Source organism: Eulemur rufifrons, chromosome 7 (assembly GCF_041146395.1).
Source record: "Eulemur rufifrons isolate Redbay chromosome 7, OSU_ERuf_1, whole genome shotgun sequence".
Lineage (NCBI taxonomy): Eukaryota > Metazoa > Chordata > Mammalia > Primates > Lemuridae > Eulemur > Eulemur rufifrons.
This window is the reverse complement of record NC_090989.1, coordinates 188,507,834-188,527,336: the sequence shown is the minus strand read 5'-3', so window position 1 is coordinate 188,527,336 and position 19,503 is coordinate 188,507,834. Positions and strand designations below refer to the sequence as shown.

The following is a 19,503-nucleotide window of genomic DNA, read 5'->3' as shown; positions in this document are numbered from 1 at the left end:
AAAATGAACTTTTCTGTCTCACAAACTGTGGTGGAAATGCCAACTTTTCACAGCATTTCTGGGGCAATTCCTGGATGAGATAGGATCAGATCTGCCACTGTTACCTTTTGTGGGAGAAAAAGGAGCAGAGAAATACACTTGGCTAGAAAGAAAAGGGATCTGCTGTGCTCCCTAACATAATAGGCAGGTGCTTAAAAATATTAGCTTCTCCTGAATTCAGCAAAACCCCTTAAATACTGACAATTTTGAAGTAGAAATAATGGAAAATCCAAATTCTACTTGAATAAACTTTGAGTTAGTGATAACTTCACAGCTCTTTATCTTCAAAAAAAAAAAAAAAAACAACAACAAGGTCTCCCATAGATGAAAAAAACAAAACAAAACAAACAGAACAAAAAGCAATCCACACAGAGAAAAACAAAAAAACTTTAACAATTTTTAAAGATTGGCCTTTAGAAAAGTTTTTCCCTCCCAGCACGTGTAAATCCTCTGAGGTGGTACATAAATAGCCCAGGGTTGGAGAGAGCTGCTCCCTTATGCTAGAAAACACAGAGGCTTTTAGGGCCAAGAGTAGACTGCATAATGAAGAATAGGGAAAGCTAGAGTTGCCTGAAAGGAACAGCATAAGTCCTCAAAATATACAGTGCAAGAGAATCCCCTTGAGGGTTTGTATAAATGCAGATTGCTGAGTCCCACCCCAAGAGTTTCTGTTTCTGTAGGTCTGAGGTGGGGCCCCAAAATCTGCATTTCTACCAAGTTCCCAAATGATGCTAACGCTGCTAATCCAGGGATCATACTTTGAGAACCACTACTATAAAGTACACAGAGTCAAAGTCACAAATATTTTAAGGTGTGACTTTTCCTAGCTTCTTCTAATCTCTAATAATAAGGTCTCATTATCAAGTTCCAGCTGCCTCCGCCACCTCAGAGGCATAGATTCTGTCATAAGCTAACAGAGCTAACAACATAACATAGGTTCTAATGATGGACTGGGATAGTCCATTTCAGACAAATCCATTTCCTTTTCAGAAAAATGGGTTAAAACCTACCTCCAGAGGCTTAAGAAAAGGTTTAATAAAGCTTTAGTCCACATAGCAGTTACTAGGTTCAATACTTGTTACCATTCGCTATTGTCCTTTATAGAATTACTAATACCCTAACACCTGTTGGAATCTTTTAATGGGAACTACAGATTAAGTCAATAATGAGAAAGAGATGGGAATGTGAACCGCCATGCCCTCACCAAAAGCATGCCAAGGAAACTCCATGTTCTGATTCCTCTCCTTTAGGACTGTCAATGGCAGGATACCAGCTCTGGTCACCATGGACCCCACTGGACGAGAGCTTCCAATGGCTGCGGCACACAACACCTACACCTTCCTCCAAGCACCCCTTTAGGGCCTCCCCCTGCTTCCCACACACCCCTTCTGACCTTGAAGTACAGCTGTGCTTTCAAGAGGTCACTCTAGTCCTAGACAGCTCATTCCTGGAAACTGGAGTGAGTCCCAAGTTACCATGCCATACATCAGAGCTCCAAACCATGAACAACAAGAAAGGACTGGTCAGAAAGCCCCAGCCCGTTCGCCTCAGTGGAGTGGATTCTGTCTTTGGCAGGGTCATCACAGCTCAGCCACCAAAGTGGACCGGGACCTTCAGAGTTTCAGACAAGTCAGCCTTTTGCAAAATCATTAGCAGGGAGCATCAGTGGCCCACTGGACTTAAGGAGCCTCAGATTCAGATGACAGTGACTATGTGCAAACAGATGCTGCGCTCTATCCTCTTGCTATATGCAACGTACAAGAAGTGCACCTTTGCCTTGCAACACTCCAAGTAAAGGGTCTCCATTTGATTCCCAGTTCTTCACACCGTACCCTTTGGTATATGTACCTGAAGCTTACAGAAACCTGCCCACATAAACAAAACTGTGACATTGCCCCAGCCATCTTGCTTTTCTGTCAAGCAATGACCATCTGGGAGCCCCTTCTCTCCCTTCCCCTTCAAAAAAGGGCCAGTGATACAGAGCAAGGGAGAACACTTCCATTGTAAAGCAGAACAACCATTTAAAAGAGTCAAAACTAGCATTCACATGTACATGTGATAAAGAACCATTAAACAAACCATATAAACCAATGAGCCTACTGTGAACTCACTTAAACACCAAAAACCACAAGAAGCTGGGAGAGCAAAGGGGTGTCCGGGAAAGAGATGTATGGATTTCTATGTACCAGAGAATGAAGGGGTCAAATATCTTTATGTGGGTCAAGGATTAGTTTAAAAAACAACATCCCCCCACCAAAAACAACAACAACAAAAACCCTAACCAGCTACACCCTAACACTATTAGAGTATAAAAGTCGGTAGAAATATTAACAAATATTAAACAATATTTACAGTCTGGCAAGACAAAACTTAGTAGCAGCACTGAAACTAGACTTTCTGGCGGAAGACACAAAAGTGCCCATTTTAGCTGACGTGTACTCCTAATGTTCTATTTCTAATAAACTACAAGTAATTTTGTAGCATTTTATAACTAGATTATAGGCATAACTTAGAATAATATGGAAAATAACATTATATATAAAAAGTCGTGCTCGCTTCGGCAGCACATATACTAAAATTGGAACGATACAGAGAAGATTAGCATGGCCCCTGCGCAAGGATGACACGCAAATTCGTGAAGCGTTCCATATTTTAAAAAAAAAAAAAAAAAGTCAACATGAGTTTGATGCGGCCTTTTCCCCCCTCTTATACTAACAAACCAACCAAAAAATTTAAATAGCAGCCAAAATATTCCTTTTGACTTCCACTGGGCATTGACAAGAGGTTCAAGTCATTCCTCCAGAAAGATCACAAAGATTTTCCATCTCAAATGAAGTTTATCCTTATAATAGGAGACATGATTTTAATCGGCAGAACTATGTTAGCACCCGTCTCCATTATTTCTCTGCACAAACCTCAACTCAATTCCATCTAATTCTTGAATAATGAAGGAAACCCAGAAAGAGAAATGAGTTTGCTGAGATAGAAGTTAGAACAAAATTTATTTGTAAAAGTGATATAAGCCTAAATTCTATAAGCCAAAGAGTTTCAAAACTAGCTCCTAAGGCCCAGAATCACAACTCAAGAGTTTTTATTTTATAGCGTAGCATTGCCATGTTTATCCAAACCAATAAATAATGCTACAGGGGAAACCTGGGTCTTTGATGTTAGACAATCTATGAAATCCACAATTAAGTTAAGGCAAACAGCAGATTTCAAACCCTGAACACACAATGGTCATATGATGGCACAGATGGGGAAAGGAGAAACAGTCTCTCTGGGGTCTACTCGGAGTCATCATAAATTTCATCACTATCTTGCTCCTTTTCTTCAGCATTTGCTTCATCTTCTTCACCATCCTAAGAGATAAAGGACAAATAAGTATTTTAGGTCACTGCTCTGGGTGACCCCATGAATACAGCTCCCACAGGATGTACAACCCTACTCTTATCATTGTTAAAACCAATAATAGATTTTAAACCCACATTTTTAAAATGAAATCAGAGTCTCCCCTATTTTTTTTTTTTTTTAAGAGGTGGGGTCTTGCCATGTTGCCCAGGCTGGTCTCAAACTCCTGGCCTCAAGCAATCCTCCTGCCTCTCAGCCTCCGGAGTAGCTGGGATTATAGGCAACAGCCACCAACTCCAGCTTCCCATTCTTCTTGACATCATGAACACTAAGCTAAGACCACAGAAGGAGGTCAGTCATTTTGATACTGACTCATGTCATTCTGCAACTAAACCAAATTTGCATGATTTTTAAATAAGCCACAGCTCTCCACCTCTACTGTATGTGCCTAACATAGGAACAAAGTACTAGTGTATCTCAACAGGAATCCACAAAATTCTGTCTGGTTTGCAACTCTAGTATGGGGGGTTTGCTTAGGAGAAAGTACCAAACTAATAGGATATTGTCTGCTTCAAATTCTTTATGAGGACAGGATGTATGTCATACAAATAAAACAGAGGACCATGTAAATAAAAGGGCTTTTCATACTAAACAATCTTTCGCATCAGCCTCAAATGCATGATAGCGAAGCCCCACAGCAAGGGTTCTTAAATCTGAGCTTCTTGGTGTCCATAACCTATCTGAATTGTGCCAAAATTTTATAAATATACACATTTTTATTTAGCTTTCTTTAAATCCTCAAAAGCATCTGTACCACAGAAAAAAATAAGGACCTATATTCTTATTTTAGTCCTGTATGGTAGCAGCTTCTGACTCTGCTTTGGCTTTCACATTTCTATTTTTGTATGTTCAAACATGTTCAAATGGTTTAACTCATTCTTCTCAACACTCAGAATACTTTGACTTCTTTTCTCCTTTCAAAAATGGTTCCAGATATGAATTCATGGAAAATAGGAGGCTATAATGGAAGGGAATTTTCAATTTCTTTTTTTTTTTTTTTCCAGATAATTTCTTTCTATTTTTTTTTTTTTTTTTTTTAGTAGAGACAGGGTCTTGCTCTTTCTCAGGCTGGTCTCGAACTCCTGTCCTTGAGCGATCCACTCGCCTCAGCCTCCCAGAGTGCTAGGATTATAGGCGTGAGCCACCGCGCCCGGCCTTTCAATTTCTTAGCATTTGCCCCAACTTGAGATACTCATGAGCGACTCTAAGATTTTGTGATTGTTTTTCTCAGCTCTACAAAATTATATAAGCACAGTAGCTTTTTTTGGAGGGAATGGAGATGGACATAGAACTATTTGATAATAAACATAAGCAGGGAAAGTTCTGCTCTCTCTACCAACTCAGAATACTTAACAAAATGCAACCACCAATGCCAGAACCTAGGTCCCTTTGCAGAGATACCTCTGTTATTTTGCTTTTGGAGATCTGGGATGACATGTCATCCTCACTCTCATCTGCTGTGCTCTCCTGGGAATTTTGGGATATAATCTCTTCACCCTAAATGTGAATGGATCAAGAAAAATGGTGGGTTATAATGATTACATTTGAGATCTCAGGGAGAAAGGCTGAGTTTACAGGCAATACAAAGGAAGATATTCTAGCCATTGAAAACATGGTCAAACATGGACACCAACTTGTGATCCAGCATCTAGAGAAGGTGTACTCAACCTCAGGTTTCTGAGATGCCTGTGGCTCTCATATAATAAGTAGTCCTACAAAAGGTTCATCTTTGTATTCTTGTATCATGCGAGATTTTACAAGGCTAGACTGTATTGGTGACTCTTTCAGTTAATGTTGAACATGGATCTAAGATTTCCTATAATACCTTAAGGTATATAAGCACCAACACGCCAACCATGAATGGCTGTGCAGAGGATGAAAGATAGTACAGTGAAGTGGTTTAAGAACATGAACTCTGGATTAAGACTGTTTAGACTCAAACCCTGGCTCTACTCACTTATTGCTGAATGATTTTATGTAAACAACTTAACTTCTCTGGGCTTCAATTTTCACAAAGAAGCAATAGTACCTACCTCATAGGGTTGATGCAAAAAAAGGATGCTAATCCTCCATGGTGCTATTCTTTTTGTATACAACTAATTATAAAACTCAGATATAGTAACAATGAATGAGAAGGGCTTATCCCCTATTTGAAAATTGCTTTAATTCCAAAACAGTATCATAAGCAACACAAGATTTCAGCTAGACAATTGAAAGACCTTAGAAATGTTCATTTGTTAAAATTAGCCAGAGTAATTTATAATTTCAGGAGTGTGATAGATTGGCTTAGGAAACAAAAAACCAAAATAACCAAACAAAGACATGTTTGTCCACATACAAAAATGCTATTATAAAAATCTACCCTCAGTAGGGCTTAAAAGTGCCCCCTTGGCTGTGGAGATATGTTTGTACTGATCTGGCTCCTTTACCTCTGAGGCACCGTTTATATCAATGGCATGTTTTGGTGTCTTCGCTGCTCGGGATGAGGGATGCAGCCTGTGACCAGGACCCATAAACAATGTACCCCAACTTTATGAGCTAAACAGCCAAAGACTTAGGAAAAAAGCAGTCTTACTGAGAGAGCAGAGCTTAGGTTACCCCCCTTACATACCTTCTGATGTTCCCACAAAGAATGGGAGCGGAGGATTACTACTTGCAGGGCCCAAGGCTTACCTGCAAGTCCCGGTTTTTGAGATTGCCCAGCCAGAAAGCCTCTCTGCAATTGTTAAGGATGAGCATGGCTTTGACTCTGCAAACTAACAGCTCCAGTGTCTTTTTTAGTAAAGGCACATGTTTGGTGAGTCTCATGTCCTGGTGAATCTGAATGGAAATAAATACACCCATCTCATGTGAGTTTATCATGCCTTCACACTTCCTATACAGAGCCTTTTGAATTCCTAACACCTTAAACACTGAATAAGAACATAAGCCCTGTCAGTATGGGCCAGAGATATATTCCGTCAAAGAGCAGTAGTTCAGCAGAGTACTCAAAAGAGAATGGCAGCTCAAAAGTTCAGAGCCTAAGAAGACATACCACCAACACCTCTAGCTCTTCCTCATAACCTCTTATTGACCAATCCTCAATGTATTTACCTAAAATCTTGTTTGTTTTTATTTTTCTTAAAGCCTTTACTTTAAAACATGATGGAAAAAGTCTTACAGGTACACAGGAAAAATAAAACAAGATCACCACTGAGTGAAAACAATCTAACCAGAAAGCTTTAATACCTGTCAGCTAATGTTGAAGCTGAAATTCTGGGAGTATGACATGCTGCAGAGCTGAAAGGAGTGGATAATTAGTACTCCCCTCCTTCCTCACCCTCTCCCTCAACAGAATCTGTATCAACCTCCTCATAATCCTTCTTAAGGGTAGCCATGTCCTCATGGGCCTCAGAAAACTCTCCTTCCTCTATTCCCTCACCCACGTACCAGTGAACAAAGGCATGCTTGGCATACATCAGGTCAAACTGTGGTCCAGGCAAGCCCAGGCCTCAGCAATGGCCGTGGTGTTGCTCTTTGTACCACACAGTTCTCTGTACCTTGGCCAGGTCACCACCAGGTGCCACAGTGGAAGGCTGGCAGTTGATGCCAACCCTGAAGCCAGTGGGATACCAGTCCACAAACTCAATGCTATGCTTGGTCTTCATGTGGCAATGGCAACACTGACATCTTTGGGAAGCACATCACCACAGTATAACAGGCAGCAAGCCATATATTTACCACGGCAAGGGTCACATTTCCCCATCTGGTTGGCTGGCTCAAAGCAAGCACTGGTAATCTCTGCTACAGAAAGCTGTTCCTGGTAGGCTTTCTCAGCAGAGATCACAGGGGCATATGTGGCCAGACGGAAGTGGATGTGGGGATAGGGCACCAGGTTGGTCTAAAATTCTGTCAGATCAACATTCAGGGCTCCATCAAATCTGAGGAAGCAGTGATGGAGGACACAATCTGCCTAAGAAGGCCATTTAGGTTAGTGTAGGTCAGGTGCTCAATACTGAGGTTTCTACAACAGATGTCATAGATGGCCTCGTTGTCTATCATGAAGGCACAATCAGTGTGCTCCAGGGTGGTGTGGGTGGTGAGAATGGAGTTGTAGGGCTCAACTATAGCTGTGGAGACCTGGGAGGCTGTGTAAATGGAGAATTTCACCTTGGACTCTTTGCCATAATCAACAAAGAGACATTCCATCAGTAGGGAGATGAACCCAGAATCAGTTCCCCCACCAAAGCTGTGGAAAACCAGGAAGCCTTGAAGACCTGTGCACTGGTTGGCCAGCTTGCAAATTCAGTTCAAGACAAGGTCAATGATCTCCTTGCTAATGGTGTAGTGCCCACAGGCATAGTTACTGGCAGCATCTCCCTTGCCTGTGATGAGCTGTTCAGGGTGGAAGAGCTACTGGTAGGTACCAATGCGAATTTCGTCAATGACTGTGTGTTCCAACTCTACAAACACTGCCCTGGGCACATGCTTGCCAGCACCAGTCTCACTGAAGAAGGTGTTGAAAGAGTCATCTTCTTCCCCAGTGGTCGTGTCACTTGGCATCTGGCCATCAGGCTGGATGCCATGTTCCTGACACTAGAACTCCCAGCAGGCATTGCCAATCTGGACACCAGCCTGGCCAATGTGGATGGAGATGCATTCATGCGTGGTGGCTACAGGTTAGGAGGCGAAGGCAACAGAAGCAGACGCTGGGTCCTGATTACTGTCCCCAACAAGCTAAGAGTCAAGGTAAGTAACGCACTCTACCTAAAATATCCTTGAACATATATTATACTGATATTAAACAACAGAGAGTGGCTTTGTTTAGCTGAGAGAATCCTTAAAATTCTACCGATCAGCACCTTCTAAACTTAGAACCAGTACAGCAAGTAAGCAACAGGAATTGGATCGAAGAATCAGTTGGTTTGCCACTGACTACAGAACTCTAGGGTTCTGTGTTCCTTCTGGCAAAAAGTGACAATGGCTCAACAACTATAAGAAGGCTTCAAGTGGAAAAGTCTTTTAATGCTAAGATGTTCTCACAAGAGACAGATGCATTCCTTGACAAGTAAGTACCACAGCTGAAAGCCTCTAAGATAGCTGCTATAGAGCCGCCTCCTGTCTCCAGCAGAATCACTTACATTACAGTCCTTCCACCCAGACAACTTGGTAGCAGTAATACACCCACCAGCCTTCTATATCTCTCACCCAAGAAGAGCTTCTAGAGGAAGTAGGGCTACGGAGTGAGAGTCAAATTTCAAATGCAGAAATTTCCCTTAGATGATTATCAAATCTCAACCAGCAACTAAGGATTTAACAGCTCTGAATGAACTGTCTTTGGACAGACACAGTCCCTGATACAAAGGCTCAAGAAAGGATAAAAAAGGAAGCAGTAATTGTAGCCTGTGGATCTCCCAATAGCAACTGCAGATTAAGCCAACAGGCAGGCTGCTGACAGGACCTGCATCCCCCTTACCTTGGAATGCCCACACAGGTGATGAAGCAGCCTCGTGTCCAGCTGGAAGGTTTCCAGTAAGCTCAGAACATCTTCCTATAACCAACAAAATCCATAAATGCTATATGAAATGTTCTAATTTCATTCTGGATGCAAGATATCCTTGCAACCAAGAGCTCCAAAGAGGATCAGCTCTACAGTTTCTTGACTAAGATGAAAATTATCTTCATTTGGCCCTTAAATAAGAAGAGGAATGCTGGCTACCTCTTAGTCTCAACTCTCCCACTTCTGTCCCTTGTGTAAATCTGAGAGTTATAAGATCTGGATTTTAGTTTTAAGTAGGTTACCATGTCTCAGTTTTCCTATCTGCAATATTAGGATAAAATACTACCTTCTCTTTCTTATTCAGGGTTATGAGGGACCAACCAAATATGGTGAGAGTGTTTTCCAAAGTTCAATTTGCTAAATATTTATACAAAATTATCTGTTTCTATCCTTACTTTACTATTGTAGTCCTGGGTGCCATGTGGCTAAAAAACTATCAAGACTATTCATTACAATAGCAAAGGCTATTATGCTACAAATGAGTTCTTTTTTATTTTAATCATTCCTGAGAGTAGACCTAGAGAAGCACAAAGGAAAAAGCAAATTGCACACTGATACAAGAGGTCCTCGAAGTGCAGCAGCACAATAATATCGAACTAACAGGAACCACCTCCCTCAGGTCTGGAGTATAACTAGAAAGGTGGGTTTGAACCAGAGTGGGTCTGAAGAGTTCAGCCTACTTTGTAACATTCAGTCCTATGTGGGCATCTCTGGCTATAGCTGAAGTGGACCAGAGGTGCCCAAGTAGAACTGCAGGCCAGAATATGGGCAAGGGGACTGCTCCCACCCCCAGCCTCAACTCAGAAGTCACCACGGACATATCTTCTGAGCAACTCTTCGGAAGATGTCTTTGCTCTCTTCTCTCAGGTCTTACCCGGTGTTTTCTAAAACTGAAGTCTAAGAGCGGCATACATTGCTTCAGAAATGCTTCCACAAAGAGACGTCCATACTGAAGAAAAGAGACACGCTGGTCACCTTTAGTTGAGGTCTTTCACCTGAAAAGCCCCTGTCTGAGGCAGCATAGCATCACCCAGCCCAAGGGTTTTACTTTCTTATTTTTACATGTAAAACATAAATTGGGAGGGGTCCAAAATTTGGAGAATGTAGTTTAATGCAAAAACTAGATGGGCCTACCAACTAAGCCCCAGAATTAGGCAGACTTACCTACCCTAGACAGAGCCAATTGACAGGGACTTTGTTCAGCTTAAGAGTGAGAGCATAAAGGAGCAGAGGGGAACTCCAGCTCCCTGACGATAACTTACTCCCAAGAGGAAAAGTGAGCTGAGGAGGCACATGGGACCAATTTCCAAATTTCCCAATCAGATAAATCACTCCTCTCCCTGACTCACCTATCTCCCACACCACCTCAGGGTAAAGTGAGCAAAGAGGGAGAGAGGCCAGGAGACAACAAGAACAGGATGCCATCCACTTGGAAGGAAATGCTGGGAGTAGGGAAGGGCATCCTCCCCATTCTCCCCATTGGCTTTACCATCCAATCTAGGGCTATTCTCACATGAGAGGAGTTTGGCAGTTATCAGGATATCAGATCCCACATCCATGAGGCCACTTCAGGCTTTAAAAAAAGAGGAATCATCCATTCCTCCTTTCTCTCTGTTGCCTGGGAAGGGATGACAAGGGAGGGTGACTACCACTCCTAAACTCAACTGCCCTGAAGCCACTCCTCCTAGTTCAAAGATTTTGGCCAAAAGTTTTCAAACTCATGGGAAAATTGGCTTTTCCAGTCACTCAACTAGTGTGGGAAAACATTTCCATTTGCTGTCCCTAAACTACCACCTGTTTGCATAGATTCTGGAGACTCTGGCTGGTGAGCAAAGTATCGGGCAATTCATCTGAGCTGAGGCACTCTCTAGAATGATCCACAGGAAGAATAAATACTAAATACGGTCCAGTAAATGGCTCACCTTCAAACACACATGCAGAACAGGACGACTATCAAATACCTGGAGAGGTGAAAGACAAGAAACCAAAGCTGAGTCCTGCTCCTTTGAGCACCCCAGCCTTTTTCCTACTGTGCAAAGCATAGCTCTGGGTGCTGCAGAGAATTCTAAAATGAAGAAGGCATGTCAACAGTTAAATTAACTACAAAGCAGAATAAAGTAATCACCACAACTGAAGTTCAAGAAAAGGAAGAGAGGAGCAAAGCATAGCAAGAGACTGACTCCAACTAGGGATGTTGAGAAGATGGCATTATTAGAGGTCCAAAATCTTGATCTGAAGCCTTAAGACTGGATGACAGAGGTGGAAAGGAGAGATAATGACATTCTAGGCTGAGGGAACAGCCTGAGCAAAATGATGGAGCAAGTGAGAACACAGTGTCTTTAAAGGATAACAAAGGCACTCAGGGTTGGAAGAGGAAATATGCTGATTTCATAGAGGACCCAAGAGAAGGTGAAAGAAAGTGGGGGAATTACAGGTGGGAATAAAAAAGATACTGCCTAGGGAGAGACGAAGGGTAGAGAGACAAGGGAAGAAGATGATGGGGGGAAAGCAAGTCCCAAGGAAGTATAGGGAGAGGAACAAGGAGAGTCAGTTTTGGAAGCCAGGACCCTTGATTTCTGCAGTTACCTGGTGAGGTGGGTTAAGAGCCCCCATACTCACCTTTATCAGGTTGATTAGGACACTGAAGTCTCGAACAGCCATGTTCCAATAGAGGAGCTTCTCTTCATGAATCTGAGGGCAGCCAAATATACAGGCACCTCAGAATCATAGCCAAATATTTCTCTTACTGTACTCCTACTAATACACAGTTCTTGAATTACATAGCTATTCACAGCTTTAAGCCAATTATCCTTCCAAAGAGATGGGGCAACCAGTGCACTCACAAGATGGTTCTGAGGCCTGCACATATCATGATAACATTAGAATATCTTATAAAGACTTCCTAAAAAGATGATTCCTCTTTAGTAATTTCCAAGTAGGTAAAAGCCTCTGCAACATACCCACTAGCCATCAGATCTCTGTGGCTTCTGATTCCCTATGCTAGCCCTTCCTCTCAACAGTCCAGCTCAGTTCTCATTAGCAGGCTCCCAAGGCACACAGCATCTCAAATAGCCATGCCAGCCAGCAAGAGGCAAACTGGGCAGTAGCCAGAGAAAAGAGCACCCAATCCTCATCTCCAACTAGAGGGGAAGGAAATTAAACCAGAAGCTCTTTGAAAAGAATTCTGGATCTCAGTAACATAAAAAAATATCTTAGGAGATACCCTGGACCCAAGAAATAGAAGAATCAGCAATTTCCAAGTAATCCAGAGTCCACTTCTTGGAGTGGGAGTATCTACCCACCTGCTGCGAGTCTGCTGCTGTGCCAGCCTGAAGACCTCTCACTGTCTTCTCTAGTTCAGCCATCATCACACGGAAGAAAATGACAAAGGTGTGCCTAGAAGAGGGCAAAAGCATGCACATCCACATCATGATGCACTGCTTAGAAAGAACATCGTGGGAACAAGCCAGAAACCAAAAGTAATTTCCTTCCGCAGCTCTGAATGTCCTTTCACTAAAGTCCACTGTAAGAGGATGAGGGAGAGGAAAGGATTCAGAAATGAGCCTAAGAAGATGGACTGTCAAACAACTTAGAATTAACTTTATCAAAGAAGGTGGTATGGTAATATAGAAAAAACAGTGATATAACGAAGAGAATATCTGAGTGTGAGTCCCAGTTCTGTTTATTTTATTGCCTGTGTAAGCTTGAGAAAGTCCCTCTAACCTTCATTTTCCTCAACAGTAAAACAGGGATAATGATACCGATCTCACAGAATTATCAAAAGGATCAAATGAGATAAAGAATGTGAAAGTGCTTTATAAACTGAAAAGACTACAAGTATAAGATAACTATTGGTATTCTGAGACACAAAAATCCATTAAAGTAAGACATACATGATTAGTTACAACAATCGCCTTGTTGTTCTAAATGTGGTTAAAATATTGGAAAAATAATCTCAAGTTTAAAGGATGAAGTTTGGTTACTAAAAATCCATGGCCTTGGATGACTGTAACTACTGAAAATTCTTTCTTGAATAAGGTCCTCTCATATGTGCTGGCTGAGAGGCCCTTGGAAGGAATGCATTGTAGCCACTCTTTGTGGAATGAATGATTGTGTCAGAATTAGATGAACAGTAAAGTAGTTATTCAGAAACTACATCCATTGCAGTGTGACTGTGATCCCATCTTCAAGAAAGAAGTAGAATCAAGAACTCCCTTACCTGTTCAGTGTAGGGAATGTGGAGGCAGATGCATCTTTAGGAGAATTGATCAGTTCTGGGACACCAACACCAGCAATCTCCTCTATGGCCTTCAGAACACTGCCTGTGTGCTCCAGGTAGATACTGCATTGAGAAGCAAATAAATATTTGGCTTATTGATCAACAAGGTAGGATGCAACGGCAGATTCCTCTATGAATTGATTTAACAATAAGGAGTTATCTGACAGTATAAAACAGAACTAGAGATTCTTAAGATCCATATATTCCAAATTGTGTTCATTTTAAACCCACTTCATTGCTTTCAAGTTCCCCCTAACAAAGGGGAAGTGAGATCCCCCTGACAAGACGGGGGATCCCAACAGTGTATTTGGCTCATTGGAAGAAACCAAACATCTCACCAGAGCAAAGCATGGAGCTGGTCACTTGAGATGTTGTTCTTCTCCTTCTCCCCACTTGGCCACACCCGACAGAGGAACTGTCTGGCCAGGGAAGCTGTTAGAAAACAAGACAAAGGCATCTCATATATGAGAAATTGACCATACTCCTCTTTCAGGCTTTTGGGGATGATTATTGATCAAAAGGATTATTATTTTAAATTTACTAAAAAGTTCCTAGTCTAACAGGCAATTTTTAAAAAATTGTTACATTCCTGCTCCATTGGCCCTTCTGCCAGAAATAAACCCATTCCATTTGTCTAAGATACAACACATCCCACCTGCTCACCCCATCCTGAAACACACAAACATGAACGTACATGGACACACACAGAGAAGAGGAATGATACTGGGCAGTGGGAAAGGCAATCTTGTTTCTCCTAGGCAGGCCAATGGCAGTGGCCAACTCATAGCTTCCGACCAAAGTGTCTCCTCTTTTTTTTTTTGAGACAGAGTCTTGCTCTGTTGCCCGGCCTAGAATGCTGTGGCGTCAGCCTAGCTCACAGCAACTTCAAACTCCTGGGCTCAAGCGATCCTCCTGCCTCAGCCTCCCAAGTAGCTGGGAAAACAGGCATGAGCCACCATGCCCGGCTAATTTTTTCTGTATGTATTTTTAGTTGTCCATATAATTTCTTCCTATTTTTAGTAGGGGTCTCACTCTTGCTCAGGCTGGTCTCAAACTCCTGAGCTCAAACGATCCGCCCGCCTCAGCCTCCCAGAGTGCTAGGATTACAGGCGTGAGCCACCGCGCCCGGCCTGTCCCCTCTTAATCAATAAAGAATAATAAAGTTTCTTTTGCATTTTTATCTTGCTATCTTTTTGTGCTGCCAACTAGGATATATAATCAGTAAGTTACATGCCAAGAACTATGATAAGACAGTTAAAGGAAAGGTCAGGGAAGTGGCCAGTATTTCCTTTATACTTGACCCTGATTTCTCCTTTTTCTCCCACTTTATTAACCTCATAGTTTATGTCTCTTTTTGTGAAATGGCTCAGATAATTAAAAAAAAAAAAAAAGGAAGAACATGATTAAATGGAAAAGTATCTAGTCAGCTGATCTAACCAAACTCAGACTAAGCAGTGTCAGCCAAATCAGTCATAGCTTCTTCTGGGTCCTTGTTGGTATAGCAAGAGGGCATGTCCAAGGTTACATAGGGATTTATATGGAAAAATGTACAAAGTCCTGGGAAGCCTCAAGTTTACAAGTGTGAGATATTAATCCTATTCATGAAAAAAAAAAAGAGGATCTGGGCCCATCACCAATTTTTTCTTTGTTCTGAGCAGGAGCTGTAGATTTCTCCAAAATGACCATCAAAAGTCTGATGAGATAAAGAGCACACTGGAAACTAGGAATGCTGTGATGGAAATTCTGCAAGTAATGGAAGCTCTGGCTGTAAAGAGACAAGGAAAAAAACACAAAGCAAAAAATACAATAGTATCACATGTATTACAGATATGTTTACATCCACGTGCGTTGCCCAAGTACCCTTTAAGTGTTTGATGGCCTAATTAGAATCCTGCTCATTTTCACGAGCTTTAGTAACAACTTCCTCTCAAGCATCTTGGTAGAAAACCATGTCTTTGTATGGAGAAGAGAGCCCCAAAATGGAATTGTTGGCCTTTCATGTATGCCAAGAAACCCAAGGATCACACTAATATGTACAACCCTGGATAAATTATTTGTTCTTTAAAGCCTTAAGCAATATACATAAAATAATGCTTAAAATCAGGGTTCATAGAGAAAAGTGAAAGGAAATTATAAGCAGAGCAAGCAGAGCTTTTCATACATATGTATCATATATAGTCAGCTTTCAATACACTGAAGTAATGGGAGATGGAGAATCACAACTAATCCAAAAATGTAGTTATAATAAAACTAGAGTCAATTCCTGATTGATTGGTGAAGTGTCAATCACTATACTATATTTAAAATTTTAAAAAGTCCTTCCCTACAGGCAGGAATGACAAGCATTGATTGTTGACTTAGTGATGGTCTAGGCTATCAGGGGAGTTGAGAGAAAGACCAGTCACTCTGGTTGAAGCTGAAAGCTATGCCCCTGAAATCACCTTCTCACCTCCCTTGTCCACTGCCTGGCCCTCCGCCATATATGGTCTTCCTCCAAGACTGGGGGTGGGTGGGTAGAGACAAGTAATTAGTGATAATTAGCTGCTGCCCAATTACCCAACCCTGCTGGGAGACAGAGTAGATCCCTGGATAATCAAGAGCTGACTATAGATGGTCAATGTTTTCATCATCATTACCTGAAAAGACAGAGTAAATGGACTGATGTGTGCATGAAGATTTAGCATGATTTGTTTAAGGGTTTCTAATGCTTCAGGATTTATCAGAATACATAAGTAAGAAAGCTCATACACTAAGGAAAGTAGTTGAAAAATATCAATTTCATTCACAACTACTGAAAGACACTCAAGTTATTTCAAAGAAATCTTGCCAATCCTATTCCTAGGAGTTTCTTGGGACAACACTTTGAGATATGTAGTCTGACCCACCTGAGCAGTTCCTCCAAGGGCTGTTCATGTTCTCTCTGCTTCAGTCGGCTAGTAAGGACCTCAAGGGCTGAGTACAGTAAATTATGATTTTCGGGTTCAAAAAATCCACTCCTAAGAGAAAATCAAGGTAAGATGGTTTAGCTTAGTTTCAGGAAGATTACTCGGACAGCATTTGAGGACCCTGGCCTCCAGTCTGTACCCTGAATAAGTCAACAGAGTTTAAAAAAAGAACTGAAAGTATTCAAGAACCAAATTCAATTACAGCTCTAAGTATCAGATTAGAAGTTGAAGTGTACCCAAAATAGTCTTTCCTCAAGGGCCAAATAGTCCTCAGAGGTTTATTTTCAAGGGAAGAAAAGCTCTCCTTCAGTCCCTACTGTTTGGAAGCAGTGGAGAGAGAGGGACAGATGGCTATCTAGATGTTATCTAGAAGATAAAATCAACAGGATTGGGTAATCAGATGTGGGCGAGAGAAAGGGTGGAAAGTGAGGGAAGAACAAAGAATAACTCCTAGTTTCTGGCTCAGGCAGCTGTTGCTACCATTTACCAAGCCAGGCAAAGCTGAAGGAGCAGTGGTAAGGATGATACATTCCATTTTGGAATGTGATGAGTCTGAGGTGTCAATGACACATCTAAGGAGGTGTTGAGTAGGCAGTTGGATATAAATGTCTATTGCTCAGAAGATAAATTTTAGCATAAATATAAGCTTGGGTGAGATTGCCCAGAAAACTTGTATAATGAAAGGGCCCAGGGCTTTGCCCTGACGAACAGATGTATTTAAAGGACACACTTCCCTCATTTCTACTTTTGTCCATGCTGTGCCTTCCAACCCATTCCTTTACCTTCCCCTAAAGGCTATCTATACCTTCAAGGGCTCAATCAAGTCCCACTGCTTCTATGAAGGTATCCCAAAATACCCCAGCTCACGCTGTGTTCAGCTCTTTACCATATAATCTGAAATTTATTTACAACTTGTTTAAGTAACAGTGTCTTCAATAACAGTTTTCCCCAGTATTTTATTTATTTATTGTTTGAGACAGAGTCTCACTCTGTTGCCCAGGGCTAAAGTGCTGTGGCATCAGCCTAGCTCACAGCAACCTCAAACTGCTGGGCTCAAGTGATCCTCCTGCCTCAGCCTCCCAAGTAGCTGGGACTACAGGCATGCGTCACCATGCCTGGCTAATTTTTTCTATATATTTTTAGTTGTCTGGTTAATTTCTTTCTAGTTTTTAGTAAAGACGGGGGTCTCACTCTTGCTCAGGCTGGTCTCGAACCCCTGACCTCGAGTGATCCTCCCACCTCGGCCTCCCAGAGTGCTAGGATTACAGGTGTGAGCCACTGCACCTGGCCTTCCCCAGTATTATAATAGAAAGCTTGCTACAAGAAACTAGACTAAGAATCAGACGGCCAAATAAGGTTAGCTCATCAGCAAGTCACCTAATATGTCAAATAGTGGCTCCATAAAGACCAAATGAAATGATACAGACAAAAACACTTCACAAAGAATAAAGCACCATATTTACATAAGTTTTTTGGGCCTTCCTTCTTTTCTACATCTCAGTACCTTGGTGACGCCAAGTAAAAGCAAGTATATATTCATTTCTCTCTACTACCACACTTCCTACATACTTACCAAGAAAAAAGCCCATGAAAAATCTGCAGTAGCCTCTGATAACAGGAAGCCATTATGTAGTACTCCTGAACTTTCACTCCTGGTCCATCAACCACACCATGATTCTCAGTGGTTAAGCACTAAAAAGGAAAATGACTTGAGGACAGTTGCTTCAGCAATTGCCCTCATTTTCCTTTAAATTTTCTCAGCCCAAAATGAAATCTTGTGTTAACTTAGTAATTTCTAAGTCTCTAAAATGATAAAATAAGTATCTGACCTGAAAATAATTGTGAATATTCTCTAGATGGTTACACATTGGGGTCAGCAGTTGAACAACACAATGAGCAATTTCTTGGGAAGATCTCTGACGGAGATGTGAGAATCCAATATCCCGGCTTCCTTTATTCTATAATAAATTCAGAGTTATGGGGGAAGAAATTGCTAGATAGCTTCTCTGAAACTAAGGATTCACTATGGAGTTTAGTCAAACTTATTTCACCAGGTAGGAGCAGATGGGAGGAATGAGTTGCTTGCCTAAGACTATATTCTAACAAAGAGAAAAAAATCTTGTTCCATCTTCAAATAATGGAGAGACTGGCTTTTGTAAAGTAAGAAGAGTATTTGATTGAGAAGTCATAATTAATGAGATAAACCTCACACAAAAGTGGAATCATTTAGGTTGATAAGAATGTAGAGCTTGGGGCGGCGGGCAAGGGCAATATACATAACCTAAACTTTTGTACCCTCACAATATGCTGAAATAAAAAAAAACAAAAAAAAAAATGTAGAGCAAATAGTAAGTACAAAGAAGAAAGAATCAAATAACTGGGTATATTAATGTTTAAACATTTACACTCCAGACTTCCATATTTTGTTGTTTGTACCATCCAACTGCTTCCCCAGATGCTAGGTATACATTTGTATTATACATTGTACACACATTTGAGGTTCTGGTGTCTCTAGACAGCCAACTATTATACTGAGGCTTGGGCATGGGCTAAGTTTGGGAGGCTGTTAAAACCAAAACCTGAGTAAAGTACAGGATTTAAGAATGTTCAGGGTATTTAAAAATACATTTCTTTTTTGTTTTCTCTGTTTCAGAGTTCCTTTTTAAGGCAAGGTGAATATGGTCTAGCAATAGGGCTGCCCCCACTCTACCCAGTGACCCAAACACAATGCCAAAGAAAGTGACAACTTATTCACCACTAAGATCTCCTTCTTTCCAAATCTACTAAGTCCAGATCCTATGCCTCTGTCTATACTAACCTTGAGGAAGGGGACTCTCCTGGTAACAGGAGGTATCAGCATATTCTCCACCTTCTGGGCAAGATCTTCCAGTAAGAAAAGCAGCTCAGGGGGCCCAAGTTGTACAACTTCTGTAGCCTGTCACATGGAAGACAGAGAGATTAATTCCAAGTATGTCCTACTTATTTTTTTGTACATTTCAAGTTCACTCTTTCCAATAGGTAAAAAAATCTGACTTTTAACAAAAAAGAGGAAAATTTCCCCCACATCATTTAAAGGATGGCTGTTGTTCTGTCAACTGATCAAAAAGTCAAGCATTTCTAAAATAAAACAAATTTGCAAATTATTAAAATAGGAATCCAAAACAGTATAGTTTAGAAGGCATATTTTTTCTATAGAAATAAATTCCTTTCCAGCTGTGGACCCAAGATGCATTTCCTAAATATCCTGTAATAAAAAATGACTAATTTAAGGGAATTTCACTTTTTTCTGTTCG

The 19,503-nt window shown here is 41.2% G+C and overlaps 2 protein-coding genes, 1 non-coding gene and 1 pseudogene across 5 annotated transcripts in view; 2 read left to right on the top strand and 2 right to left on the bottom strand.

The window, feature by feature from the left end:
* Window positions 1–1,289: 1,289 nt before the first annotated feature.
* Window positions 1,290–17,928, top strand: FANCD2OS (FANCD2 opposite strand). Its single transcript, XM_069473889.1, has 2 exons — window positions 1,290–1,877; window positions 17,712–17,928. Exon 1 carries the CDS (start codon window positions 1,298–1,300, stop codon window positions 1,832–1,834), a length of 537 nt encoding a protein of 178 aa, XP_069329990.1. The 5' UTR covers window positions 1,290–1,297; the 3' UTR covers window positions 1,835–1,877; window positions 17,712–17,928.
* On the top strand, window positions 2,588–2,694 carry LOC138388731 (U6 spliceosomal RNA). The gene has a single exon (XR_011234223.1). It is a non-coding gene; the product is annotated as a U6 spliceosomal RNA (small nuclear RNA).
* The window catches only part of FANCD2 (FA complementation group D2), a 53,528-nt gene continuing 37,125 nt past the window's right edge, over window positions 3,101–19,503 (bottom strand). For 2 of the 3 annotated variants that reach the window (XM_069473884.1, XM_069473886.1), the window contains 15 exons: window positions 19,029–19,145; window positions 18,040–18,168; window positions 17,784–17,902; window positions 16,151–16,261; window positions 14,900–15,030; window positions 13,604–13,697; window positions 13,206–13,328; window positions 12,289–12,382; window positions 11,606–11,677; window positions 10,909–10,947; window positions 9,861–9,935; window positions 8,903–8,977; window positions 6,121–6,267; window positions 4,849–4,944; window positions 3,101–3,398 (listed from right to left, as the gene is read on the bottom strand). In XM_069473884.1, the coding sequence (XP_069329985.1) occupies window positions 3,324–3,398; window positions 4,849–4,944; window positions 6,121–6,267; window positions 8,903–8,977; window positions 9,861–9,935; window positions 10,909–10,947; window positions 11,606–11,677; window positions 12,289–12,382; window positions 13,206–13,328; window positions 13,604–13,697; window positions 14,900–15,030; window positions 16,151–16,261; window positions 17,784–17,902; window positions 18,040–18,168; window positions 19,029–19,145 (1,497 nt within the window). In that variant the 3' untranslated portion in view covers window positions 3,101–3,323. Of the gene's footprint in view, window positions 3,399–4,779; window positions 4,945–6,120; window positions 6,268–8,902; window positions 8,978–9,860; window positions 9,936–10,908; window positions 10,948–11,605; window positions 11,678–12,288; window positions 12,383–13,205; window positions 13,329–13,603; window positions 13,698–14,899; window positions 15,031–16,150; window positions 16,262–17,783; window positions 17,903–18,039; window positions 18,169–19,028; window positions 19,146–19,503 lie in introns of those variants that run through there. The other variant, XM_069473885.1, reaches the window with a different exon arrangement.
* LOC138387038 (tubulin alpha-1B chain pseudogene) lies at window positions 6,744–8,082 on the bottom strand (annotated as a pseudogene).

Bases quoted from the DNA above. Each gene is read 5' to 3' on its own strand.
- FANCD2OS (XM_069473889.1), top strand. From the start codon at position 1,298: ATGGCAGGATACCAGCTCTGGTCACCATGGACCCCACTGGACGAGAGC.